This window comes from Pleurodeles waltl, chromosome 12 (genome assembly GCF_031143425.1).
Source record: "Pleurodeles waltl isolate 20211129_DDA chromosome 12, aPleWal1.hap1.20221129, whole genome shotgun sequence".
NCBI lineage: Eukaryota > Metazoa > Chordata > Amphibia > Caudata > Salamandridae > Pleurodeles > Pleurodeles waltl.
In genome coordinates, this window is record NC_090451.1 from 63,568,318 (window position 1) to 63,581,853 (window position 13,536).

The 13,536-nt window shown below is 43.0% G+C and overlaps 1 protein-coding gene across 3 annotated transcripts in view; it reads left to right on the plus strand.

Annotated features, from left to right (window-relative positions):
* Positions 1–401: 401 nt before the first annotated feature.
* UBXN6 (UBX domain protein 6) overlaps positions 402–13,536 on the plus strand; it is a 58,909-nt gene continuing 45,774 nt past the window's right edge. The window contains exon 1 of one of the 3 annotated variants that reach the window (XM_069216578.1): positions 402–1,719. In XM_069216578.1, coding sequence (XP_069072679.1) covers positions 1,718–1,719 — 2 coding nt within the window. In that variant the 5' untranslated portion in view covers positions 402–1,717. The remainder of the gene's footprint in view (positions 1,720–13,536) is intronic. The other 2 variants (XM_069216577.1, XM_069216579.1) reach the window with 2 other exon arrangements.

The window sequence follows — 13,536 nt, forward strand, 5'->3', positions numbered from 1 at the left end:
TAGATAGCTTTTATTTGAAGCGACCCAATAACTGCGGGTCAAGTTCGCGCTACATAAAAGTGCAAAAGTATAGAAAACAGGAGTGACTAATAATTGTGATAAAGACATAACGCTTAGTATGCAAACAGGCGTCCACTCCTGTAAACATTAAAATAATCCAGTTTATTCTCAATAAATAAAAAAAATATCTATCGCTTTGGTTAATCATATTCGCCAGCGTAGCATAAGTTATTTTTATTGTGCCCGAGAACGTCCCGGTAGTTCCCCGCAGCTTTCCCGCTCTGACAGAGCAGACGTCATTTTCACTTTGAGTGACGCCTCATCCACCCATACGGCTTCCGCCCCCGCCCCCGTGTGTCAGCGCGGCCGAGTCCTCTCTCTATGTCCATGCCGTCAGCGGCGCGCCTGCTTCCTGTTTTGAATGACCTCACTTCCGGTTGTCAGACGCCAGGTGCTTTGGGAAGGATTTGGAGTGTGCAGGTGTTTGGTTCGGTGTAAACGGTGCTCCCCTCCCGCCCCCTCTTAGGAGAAGCGAAAGGGGGAGCTTCCCGGTTTGTTTAGACCCGGCGGTAGGCCAGGGATCACCACATTGTGAAGAGGAAGGGAGGGGCCGGTAAAATTCCATAGCGTGAGACACTTCTCCTAGCAGAACTTGGGGCAGGTTATCAAGGCCAGGTGTCCTGTCTCATGGAGGAGAGATAACCAGCTGTGTTCAGTGGAGACTGCCCCTCTTAGAAGACCCCCCCCCCACCCCTGCAAGGAGGACAGATGCCTTCATGGTAACCCCCAACAGCCACAGATAGGCTGGAGCTTGCCTGCCTCCCCCCCCACCCTTTCAACACCACGTGAGAGACTCGTGAACCACCACTAAGATAAGCATGAACCCGCGAAGATAGGTGTGCCTCCCAGAGAAGGCTGCCCATATTTCAGTAATTGTAACCAGCAAGAAAGGTGTTGTCCCTCATCCCCTATCCCTGGCATAGAAAGTAATCTACCAACCATGAAGAAATTCATCCAGGGGATCAAGAGCGACATCAAGTTTAAATCAGCCGGACCTGGGCACAAGCTGACAGAAGATTCGAGGTAATTGACCGAAATACAGAAACACAGAGGTAACCTGGGGAGGGGGCGGGGGAGACCTTAACCACCCGAATGCCAATATATAGTGATCAAAAGGGAGCACAGAAGTAATATCTGTCGTAGAAGTTACACATGAGCAGAGATAGTATTGACGTGGAAGAGTACAGACTACACAGGATAGAAAGTACACATGCAGTGTGTTTGAGGGAACGGACAAGAGTTGTTGCAGAAGTAGTGAACCACAGGTACAGGACTGGATAAGGTGGGTCAAGGCATACCGAATGGGAGACCGTAACGAGGGCCCTTACCTCCTTTTAGAAACCCTAGTCAGGTATTCTGTATTCTTCCTAACAGCCTCTACAAGAAGTCAGAGACACGAGGACCCGGGGGTTGCAGTTTGTGTGTAAATCCTGTGGTCTGGTATCACTAGAGTGACCTGGTGTTATGGATAGGCGCTCTGTAAATCCTCTGACCAACTACCACAGTAAGACACTACCACGGAGACCTGTACGTGCCAGGGGCCTGCCTGTATGACATCATAGAAAGTGCAACATCATAATGGAATGGCATCGTTTTTTTTCCACTCGGGAATGTACAATCCCTTGAGGCCAAGTCCATCCAGGAAGTTGACTTGTGAATGTAAGTGACGCTGACGATTGTATTGGTTCCACTCCTACTACTGATTTGCCGAAGATAATGAGCTGAGAAAAGCTACAGTCTTCCTGTTATTGGTCCCATCTTTATGAATATATTGCTGATGTGTAGAATAGATGTGTAAGCGTTGAACTTGCTGGATTGATTCCGAAATGAATTTAAATTACATTTTTATTGGTATATTGAGTTGAAGCAGATTGAAGCTTTATTTCATGCTCCCTTCTTCCTAGGGTATCACTTTAACTTTATGTGACTGGTGTGCCAGTCCAAAGGGTGCAAGAGGTAGCAAGATTATTTTGAAAAATTGTTATGTGTTCGTTTGTCAAGAGTTTTGGTGAACGTTCGAGGTTTATGGCGCTGCTTGAGAACTCGGGGTGGAATATTGGCGTTTGTGTGGCGAGAGGGATTCTAGAGAGGGTGGTTGGAGTGATCCTGGGATGCCGGTCGATGAGGGACATGTACGCTTGTACAGGTGAAATAAAGGAAGCAATAGAACCTACCTTTGTGTGCAATGTTTCTTCTTCGTGTTTCCACATAACTTGGCGATGAGTTGGGGAAAGGAGAACACTGTTTCTACAAGTGTCCCTCATCTTCGCGACAGCGTTATCTGTATTGCAACGCTCATAGTGTGACTGTGCTAACTATGACCATGACTGCGCTAACAACTTAGTGCATATTTACTGCCTCCTGCTGTGTCCTGTTTGGAGTTTGTTTACACGCTTCGTGTCATCTTCAGAAGTTCGGCGTGGGCGTTTCGAAGAGGCGTGTGTCCTAGTGTCGTCGGAGGAATGTACTTTCTGGTGTGATGAGTCTTAAAGGGGCAGGCTCTTCACGTTGTTCTAATGTTAAGTGCTGTCTAGTGTCATGGGAGGAGTGTACTTCTTGGTTTTATGTGCTGATTCTTAAAGGAGCAGACTCGACTCATTTGTTCGTCGTTGCAGTTTCAAAAGTATTCAATGAAGGATCATCTATTCCTTTAAGAGACTTGCCGCCACATTTGCAAGAGGCAAAGCTGCAATGGGAACCGGTATTTGACTTAAGTGGATGCTGTTTGAAGATGTTGCACAATGACAAACACACCTGTTATGGATTTGTGTGTGTGGCACACCACTTTAACTGCTTTGTAGCATTTATATTTTAAGTTATAGTGTGCAGGGGTAGTGTCTGTGTAATTTAACAATGTTTTTAAGCTTTATCAAGGAATGTTATGCATTTTAGGTTATTTGTAATCAACCAATTGATTGCCTTGCTTAAGTAGTCATGTTTTAAAAGTGAAATTCTCTAGTTTGTCATCTGCAGCATTTGTTAAAGACCAAGGTAATAGATAGCAACCATGCAGATAGCAAATTTGCCTAGCGTGTTTTTGAGTGAGCCAGGGATGCCAAAAGCTAGATGGAGTCAATGGGTTAGGTCATTTAACAGCTATTTAATTGCCATTGATAGGATGGATTTTCCTGTGGCTAGAAAGAAAGCTATGGTTGTAATTGCTAGGGAATGGAAGGACAGAGAATTTTTTGATCATCTGCCTGAGGTTAGTACACTATCAACTACAGAATTGGATGAGTACACAGAAGCCATTATTAGGTTGGAGAAGCATTTTGAAAAAGAACCCAGTATAATTGTTGAGAGACATAAATCTTTCATGCGTAAACAATATGAACATGAAACAATTGATGAATTCATAGCTGAATTAAGAATTTTAGCTTCTTCATGTGAGTTTGTAGGCCCTATCAAGCAGTATCTAAGGGATCAGCTGGTAGGGAATTGTTTTGATCACAAGGTTCAAGAGAGATTGTTGTGCAGTAGGAACCCCACATTAGCAGAAAAATTAGAAATTGCTAGAGGGATCGAGAGGTCTCAGTCACTTTTGAAGGTGTTAAACAAAAAAATAAGATCTCATGTGAAAGTGTCAATGCGATTGCATGTAAAACAAGACCCACTTTACAAAACAAGGTTGAAGGGGAAAAAAAATGATAAAATTAATGTATGTTTTAGGTGTGGGTCAAAGAGTCATTTAGCCAATTATGTCAATTGCCCTGCGGTAGGCAAGTCATGTTCCAAGTGTAAAAAAAAAAAAAAAAAGGGGACATTTTGCACGTGTGTGCAGAAATTCCTCTAGAATAATGCTTGTGGATAAAACTGACGCACAGGAGATTTCCCCGGGTTTGAGTGGCGAGGGTGTCAGTAAAAAGATGGTGCTTTCGATTAAAATGGTTGACACCTATGTAGATATCAGTAGGAGGGTTGGAGATCCAATTTATGAGGTAAAAATGGGTGATATGTGTATTAAGGTCACTGTTGACTCTGGGTCACCTATTACTCTTATTTCAGATAAACTATTTGTAGAGAGGTGGCAGGGACTGAAGTTATATCCTCCAGATATCCACACAATTGCTTTTGTTGGCCAAGAAATTGATTTATGTGGATAGTTCATGGAGAATTTACTTTACAAGAATAGATCCAGGTCTACCAAGATCTATGTAGCGAAGCGAGGATATAACATCTTGGGATGGAAAGACCAGGGTAAATTGGAATGCTTCTCAAACCTGGAACTGCACATCCGATCTTACGTTAAATCATTGGAAGATGTTTTGTTTAAACACTGGTGAGTGAAGACAAGTTGGGAATGGTTAAAGGTTTTGAACACAAAATCATTCTGAAACTAAAGGCAGTTCCGGTTATCCATCAAGTTCGTAATGTCCCGTCGTGTATTAGGCAGAAACTTAAGGATCATTTATCACAGTTGTGTGTAGATGGGGTGATTGAGCCAGTTGAATCCTCACAATGGATTTCTCCAATAGTCATGGCTGTTAAGAAATCAGGGGATTTGAGACTTTGCATTGACCTCAGATCATTAAATAAGAACATCCAAGTCGATTGTTTCCCTTTACCTAAGATTCAGGACATGTTGGCCCAACTTAGTGGTACAAAGATTTTTTTCTATTGTATCTGAGGGCTGTGTATCATCAGGTCGAACTCAGTCCTGAATCTAGAGATTTAACTGCGTTTAACATGCCGTTTGGGTCCTTCTGTTTTTTGAGGCTGCTGTTTGGCCTGGCATCGGCGGCTTCAATGTTTCAAAAGTTGATGTATCAACTATTTGGTGAAGAGAAAGGAGTGTTTATGTACCAAGATGATATGCTCAGAGTCCATCCAGTCTAATCTAAGCAAACTAGATAGGATGCTAAGTATTCTTGAGGACCATGGGATGACAGTTTCCAAACAAAAATGCTAATTTTATGTTAGAAGAGGTGGAATATTTAGGTCAAAGGATAAGTAAGCATGGCATTAAACCCCCAAATGATCTTTTGGTGGCAATAGAAAAATGTGCACCACCGAGGGATAAGGATCAATTAAGGTCTTTCTTGGGTTTGTGTGACTATTATTCTAGATTTGTGCAGAATTTTGCTTTGCAGTGTGAACCTTTACGGAAACTGTTGCGGAAAAATGTGAAGTTTGAATGGGAACAAGAACAGTTGGAGGCATTCAATGTTTCGAAGAAACTCATTGTTGAAGCACCAGCTATACAACCATTTAATGAGAAGGCTTTGTCATTGGTAACTGTAGATGATAGTAATTATGGAATCAGTGCTGTGCTTACTCAACTGCATGAAGGACAAGAGTCTACTGTAGCTTTTGCTTTACGTAGACTGACATAATCTGAGGACAACTACACTACAATTGAGGAACAAGATTTGGCTTTCGTATGGGGTGTTCATCATTTTGCCACTTATTTGTGGGGTAGAGAATTTGTGGTGGTCACTGAACACAAACTTTTGATGTATATGTGGAATGAAAAAGGGATGGGCAAAGCAAGTCCCCGGTTGATTCGATTGTTATAAAAAAATTTATGTTTTGATTCTGGAATTGTTGGTGATGAGCATAAAGAGGTTGTGATTTGTATGGTGGATGGTCTGGTGGCTTCAGAGAGTGTTATTTTGAAGGAGTGCTGGGAGAATAAGGTAAAAAGTGATAAAATGTTAAAGATTCTTAAGAGCTACATAAAGAATGGTTGACCTAGAGAAAGGCAGGTGATGGAAGAAGTGAAATCATTCATCAAGTTAAGGAGGAGTTGAGTATGGAAGGTAATTTGGTAATCAGGGAAACCAAACTAATCCCACCAGTTGAGCTGAGGAATAGTTTGGTCAAGTTAGCTCGCAGGGGTCATGTAGGTATTACAGGTACTAGGAAGAAATCATGCTTATATTACTGGTGGCCTGGAATGGATGCGAGTGTGGCGGTATTGGTGGACAGTTGTGGTGTGTGTTCGCAAGCTGAGAAGTCCATAAGTGTATGGAACACACCTTTGTGTCCTGTGAGTTTCTCTGAGTGGCCGTGGAAGAAAATTGGTATGGATTTCATTGGGCCTATTGGTGGATTGAATGAGGGGAGGAGATTTGTGTTGGTGGTTGTGGATTACCAGTCAAAATGGGTGTCATATACATTTTTGAGGAAACTTTCAATCTGAAGGGGTTCCAGCTTTTGTGGTCACCGATAATGGTGTACAATTTGTGTCACACAGTATGGAAGAATTTCTGGACAACTTGGGGATTAAGCATTTAAAAACCGCGTGATATAGTTCCCAGGGCAATGGTATGGTGGAAAGAGTTAATAGTAGTTGAAAGAGACTATATAGATGGCCATGGAAGTTGAAGAGTCGATTCAGGATGCAATTGGGGAAAGAATTTGGTGCTATCATAACACTCCATATTCCACTCCTTTTGCGTTGTTGAAAGGCAGACGCTCATTTAATGAGTTATCTCCTAAGTGGGTGATTGAGAAGTCTGATCCAGATAAGAGTATTCCTAGTGTTGCGTTGATCAAAGCTAAGGTGTTGGAGTCGCAGACCAAGGCTAAGAGCAGATATGATGATCTTACGAAGGTGACGGATGTTGATTTCAAAATTGGGGATGGGTAAGAGTAAGAAGACCTTTTAAAGTGAAAGGTTCTAAGTACTTCCGGGAAACAAAAATTGTTCAAGTAACCAGACATTCTGTAAAAGTTGAGAGAGGTAAGTGGTGGAGTAAAAGAAAAGTAGCTAAGCTTGATGAAGAAGTTGATACTCATGGAGTCCATTTGGGGGATAAGGATTCTGGTGAGTTCTCAGGAGGACTGACAAGTGAGGTGTGCATAGGGGATAGAAGATCGGGATGTTGGTGCATGTGAAGTGGGTGGGGGAGAGACCTGGGTAGGAGCATGAGGAGAGACTGGATTTTTCTCAGGTTCATGATGACGATTGGGGGGAGGAGGGGGACTGGAGAGATGAATGACATCATGGCTAGTGAGAACTCTTGACCACGATCAGAAGGAGATGGGAGAGAAGTTTCACGGCAAGCTATAAAAATCTAAAAGGGTGATTAACAAACCTAGATATCTAGAGGATTTTGTTTTGGATTAGTTTGGGGGAGATTTTATGTTTTTGTTGGTGTAATTTTTTGGTGTTATTTAAGGGGGAAGATGTGTTATGTGTTCTTTTGTCAAGAGTTCTTGTGAGCGCTCGAGGTTTATGGCGCTGCTCGAGAACTCAGGGTGGAATGTTGGGGTTTGTGTTGGGAGCGGGATTCCAGGGAGGTCGGTTGGTGGTTGGAGTCGTCCTGGGATGCCGGTCGCTGAGGGACACGTACGCTTGTACAAGTTAAATAAAGGAAGCAATAGAACCTACCTTCGTGTGCAACGTTTCTGCTTCTTGTTTTCACATAAAAAAAGTTTTGATTTTTTTTTTTAACAGATCTATTCACATTAATTAGGAGTGATAAATAGTTGTAATAGCTTGTGTGTGTGAGTGACCTCTATAGCACAAACATGCCTATACGCAATTTAGTTCAATACAAGAACAAGGGTTGTAGAAGCTGAAGGCAATTAACAATAGGGGAATTAAAATAAGTGGTTGGAGTGGCAGTGCAAGGTTATATCAGTTATGAAAAAAGGATGGTTTATATAACTTGAGAGGGGGAAGGGCATGTGAGGTTTCAGGCGATAGGGAACCAGGAGGGGCAGCACGAGGTGTTGCTTTAAGAGATGAGTCTTTACCTTCTTATTGAAACTGAGAAGGGCCTGCTGATTCTAGATCAGGACCGACTTGCAGCCTCTCAGTTCGTTGCATCTCGTCTTCTCTTTCTTACATACCTACTCAAGTTAGGAGATTCTACTACTTCGGGTGTTGTGACTCTCATGGGATCTTGATAGTGAAGTAAGATACTTGGGTTGACAGCTTTACATTTGACACTGCAGGCCATTATTGGGCAGTGGGCAGAGAGTGAGGACGAATGGAGTTCTGTGGAGGTAGGTGTGATTCTGTTTCACTTTCATAGACCTTTAAAATGGCGGCTTCTATATGAAGGATGCTTTTTTTTAGGGAGGAGGTATAGAGTAGGAAGACATTGCATTAATCTTGCATGAGCCTTGAAGCTGCTGTGACTGTAAAAAAGTAGGGATATACTGATGTGTGCGGTTTGAGAGAAACCTCCTAGATTCTTTGTTGAGAGCCAACTTTGTACATGTTTATGGTTGGTGTTAAACTGAGAATGATCGAAAATGTCACTTGTGTGCTTGAGTTTGATATATGTATGCAATGTGAGGAAGCAGTCCCTATGTCAACTAACGCTATGCCAGGAGGACAGATTCAGGTAGAGGGAGGTGTTGTCTTTATACTGATACATTTTAATGTTAATAGTTCAGTAAAACCGAGTCTCCATTTACAGGTTGCTGACTGGACAGTGGTTGGGAACACATGATTAATGATATGGATCTGAGGGAGCTCATTGGAATGGAATGGACTTTGTTCTTCCCATAGGATAAGATCCTTTGGAGAAAACTATTCTGGAGGCAAGAGTAGAGTTAGGTAGGCCTTAGTGACTGGAAGTTCGAAGGATGCAAAGCAGTCGAGCAGAACAAAGCCCTAGATTTGCTGCTGTTGTTATTCTGAAGTTGACCATTTAAATGACTGTCATCTGTTTACTGGATTGGGTCTTGAACACCATCTGGTAATTATTAAGGAGTGCATTGCTTTTTATCTTCTCAAATAGCAGCCCTGCAATGTGTTCTCAATGAAAGACATGGCAAGTGAATGATTAGACAGCGATTTACAATATCATCAGGATCCAGGAAGTCCTTCTTTTGGAGAAAGGGGAGGCAGGATCAGTCAAACCTTGAATTGATCTAGGGAGGTGCCTTGGATGAGTAATGTTTTGATGTATAAGGTAGTGTGGTTAAGCTTTGCCAGCAATATGTTTTTTATTACCAACAATTCGACGATGTCTTCTTCCAGAGATCTTCCTCTCAATAGATGGAGGAGGCTTGTTAGGCTGTAAGTGGACAGGGTGTCGGTTGGGGTGAGGTGCGGGGTGGGATCATTTTGGTTATGTCTGACTCTCGGGTGTGCTGTCAGATGTCACTCATACATTTCAGATGTTGTTGATTCACTATACATTTACTTGAGGTGTTTGTGTTGTGGATTCACTATGGAATTTATGTAGTGCTTGATGGCCCTAAAGAGTGCCACTCTCCTGTTGTATATCAAGTATTCTTGGCTTTGTGATAAGCTTCCTGAAGGCAGCGTGATCCAGAGCACACATTGGGCCTGATTCCAACTTTGGAGGACGGTGTTAAACCGGCCCAAAAGTGGCGGATATACCACCTACCGTATTACGAGTCCATTATATCCTATGGAACTCGTAATACGGTAGGTGGTATATCCGTCACTTTTGGGACGGTTTAACACCGTCCTCCAAAGTTGGAATCAGGCCCATTTTCTTTAGTGTAGCTTAGATGAGAACCGAGGTCTCCAAGTTGCAAGGACCCCGAACTTTACTGCTAAACCACATTTCCTTCTTCATCAATAGAACTACCAGATTACCAAAACAATATTAAAATAGTCTTTGTTAACAGCTTCCTTGCAAGAGGTTGCCTTCAGTTGCCCTACATTGCACAAGGAAAGGGCTATACAAAAAGGAACAGAAAGGCAAGTGACAAATAGCATTTCATTGTAGCCAACAAATTTGTCTCCTTTCCCTTCTGCTTTCTAGTTATTCAGCTTTACATTCATGGCTTTTACCAGTTTTGTTAACTTAGTTGTTATTTGCTTATGCTCCTAGATTGCTTTTTGTTTCCTTTTATTCTCTGTAAATATGTATTCTCATGTTTACTGTCATTTTTTAGAATATTTTCTTTCCTAGTATGAAACAGTTTCTCATATTCATGGTTAGCCTTCTTTACATTGGTGTCTTCCTCCCACATTGCATCTTTTGCTCACTGTTGTTTCTTTAAAACATAATTTTGCCATCCCTTCTGCCCTTATTAACCATTTTTGCAGTCCATTTCCTGCTGTTTTTATTTTTGCCTCTTTTAGTTTTCTCCAAGTCTTTTTTTTTCTCTCTCTCCCCCTTTCGTGGTGTTTCTTCCATTTGATTGTTTCTCCTCTTATTATGTTTTTTTCCCTCACTTTTTTTCTAACTGACTCATTTCTTGCATTTTGCCATTCTGGTAATTTATTCTAGCTGCCCAAATAGAGTCTATTACTGATCAGTGTGCATGTGTTCTGCTCAAGATACGTACCCCCATATCAAACATTCACTGGATCAAGAGGTTTGAAAACATTGTAAAACTTGCATTCTCAAAGGCAGTAGGTCTGGTTGTCTGTCTTTTTAGGAGTGACTTTTAGTAATATTTGGGTGATGCTGTGTGTGTATTGCCTTAAGATGTCCTTCAGAGAAAATCCTATATTAAAGCCTCATCGTGGACTACAATAATATGGAAGCTGGGAGCAGGGGCCTTTTCCTCAACAGACTACGTGAGCAGAGTTAAGCTGTTCCCTCAACAAAGACTGTTATGAGAACTAATCATAAAATGAAGTTTGCATTGTATGTCCTGGACTTAAAAGGAATACACAACATAATATTGTATAATAGATATGTTTGACGCAAAGGGCCAGTATTTTCTACACATCTTCAAGAAACCCTATGTGCGTGAATGTCTGTGAACACAAAATGTAAATCCCACAACATTTTATAATGAATGCAGCAAATTAATGCCACAGTTAGGTTAGTGAAAGACACTGTGGATTTCTGATAGATTTAAGGCATGCAAACAGCAATCACATCCTAAAGAAGAAAAACATAAACCAACAAATAAAATGTTATAAATATATAAAAGAGCAAACACTGCTCTAGTCTGAACAACTGCGTACCGAAGCCTCTGCACCAAAACGTAACAGGAACACAACATGCAACAAAGTAACCATTTATGAAGTGCTACGTGTTTTATGGATAGCCCATCCAAGGAATGACAAACTAGGAAAAAACTGAAAACCAAAGGTTAACTCAAAACGTCTTACTCTCCCCTTCAACTTTATTTTTGGGACAATTAATGACACAAGGCCCTCTAGACAGCAGCCATATCTGAAAACAAGCATGCTCGTTCGCGGCGTGGTGGGCGCCCCATGCACTGTTCTTTGACAAGAGAGAAATCAGCTGATGCCACCAGTACCCATTGATACACGTGTGCAGAGTAATAACCGTTTCTAATTGGGTGGGTTGAAAGGGGTTGAATTTTGCACATCGCTGACACCAGGGGCGTAATTAACCCCACCACTTAAGCAGCTTGAGCAGAAGGTAGTGATTCTGGGTAATTCAATGTAGCATGAAACACTTAAGTACTGATTTTTGGCTTTTTTAACTTAGATCCGAGACTGCAGTCGAAGCAGGAAGGGTGAATAGGCGTAGAGGAGGATTAAGAGAGGGTGGATGGATGCAGAGATGGGCGGCTGGCTCAAGGGGTGAATGATGGCATGGATTCAGGGGGGTGAAGAGATGGGTGAATGCAGAGGTAGATGGAGAGGGGTGGAGCGAAAGGTGGCGAAAAGGAAGGATGATGGATGAATGGATAGAAGGAAGATAGGAGAGACGGATGGAGCTAAAGAAAAGTGACAGATGCAAAGAATGAAGGAAGGGCACATGGATGTATATAGACCGAGAGATGGATAATGAAGGAAGGAACACAACAGAAGGATGGAAATAAGGAAGGATAGCCGGCTGGATAGAAGGTGGTAAGATGAGTAGTTGGATGATGGGAAAAGGAAAGAAAGGATGGAAAATGAAAGGAAAGGTGGAACAGGCCAAAAAGAAGGATGAGGAAGAAGGGAAGTAAAACATCTAAAAGAAGGGTGGATAACAGGAAAGAAGGACATTTAAGAATTTCAAAATTCCCTTTGGGGGAGAATACTCATAAATGGCTGCCATATTTACTTATTTCACCCTTCTCTCAGAGGTTGGAAAATGGTTGTAAGCCGTGTTTAATTTGAGCCGGTGGTTTCCAGTACAGGGCACATGCACTTATTTTTCTGCCTCAAGCATTTGCTGCGAGCAAAAGACACACATGGGAAAGACGGACAAGGAGGAAAACGAAAAAGCGTCACAAAGGGAGAAAGCTGAAGGGGCAGGGGGTGGCTGTAAATGGATTAAAGAGGCCCGAGCTGGCATCAGGATTACTCTGCTTCAGTTTTCAGTGCTCGCACATTTAATTGCAGCAGCCGCATGTTTAAGAGGAGAGCTTTGGGCACTGGCACGTGATTTTTTTATTATACAAATTAAGCACTAATCGTAAGTGGGTGTATTGTATTTTACTAGCTACTCCCTTGGCTGACACTTCCTGTACTCAGAGCCCTGTATGACTATGGACCGTGTAAAGATTTTTTTTAAATGCATATGTTCAATCACATAATGGTTTTGGACAAAAATGAATTCCATGGTTAGGGAACATAGCGGTCCGCTGGATGCACAGACCGCGGTCTCTGCCCCCCACTTTGCCGCCGGCTCCCCCACTGCGGAGATGATGTCCCGCCTGCACCTGCCCACTACTCACCTGCAGACGCCCGCTTCAGATGGGTGCCCCAAGGCAAGGGGTCCCCCCCCCGAGCGGGCTGAGACTCCGACGAGCTGTTCCTCGCAATTTGCTGCTTCGTTGATTCCCCCCCCTGCGCTGGCTCCAGGCTGCCTGGTCGATCCGCTGGCACAGAGGGGCGGCAGCCAGGCTGTGTTTCCAGGACAGCCAAGGCAGAGTCAGTACGGGCTTGTTTCTGGCTCTGCCTTGGCTGAAACAGGATTTCCGAGGGGAGCTAGTTCCAGAGCTCTCCCACGCCCGTGATTCCAGCAAGGACGCTCAGCAGCTTTTTTCCACGCTTCAGGCTACTCAGCATCAAGTCTCCTGCATGTCCCCCAGGCGCCCTTGTGTGCCGGGGCCAGGACATGGCTGCAGAGGCGAAGTTATCTTCATCTAAGCCCGGTTTGGACTACCCCGGTCCCCTGCTAGCCTCAACATTATTACCACTGGATACAGGGTAAGGAATAAGCATGCTGCTAAAGGTAAACCCCCAAAATTATCATTGCTACCACCTCCACTTTGCGAGGGAGGGGTTTCTCTCCAAAATAGTCAAGCCCCACTGACTAAAAACACCTCAAGCCTCACTACTAGGAGAGTCAAAATCACCCCCTCTCTCAGGTCTTTTTTTAAAGGTATTAGACCATTCCAGCCTTCAACAGTGTGTGCCTACCTCCCCAGTAAATATGGTTACCAATATGGCAGGAGTATCATCTACCCCGTTGGTCTTATCACATAGCCCTGTCATGCAGGAAATAGGACAAGCACAGTGGGGGGGGGGGGGGGGGGGGGGAATTCTCAATATTACCAAAAGAGGTGGAGTTTGAACGAAGCAGCATAACCTACAAGGATTCACTGCTTCAGTCATTATTGCAAGAGATGAGAGACAAATTCACTGTATCTGAATCTAGTCAAGCTAATATTCAGGGG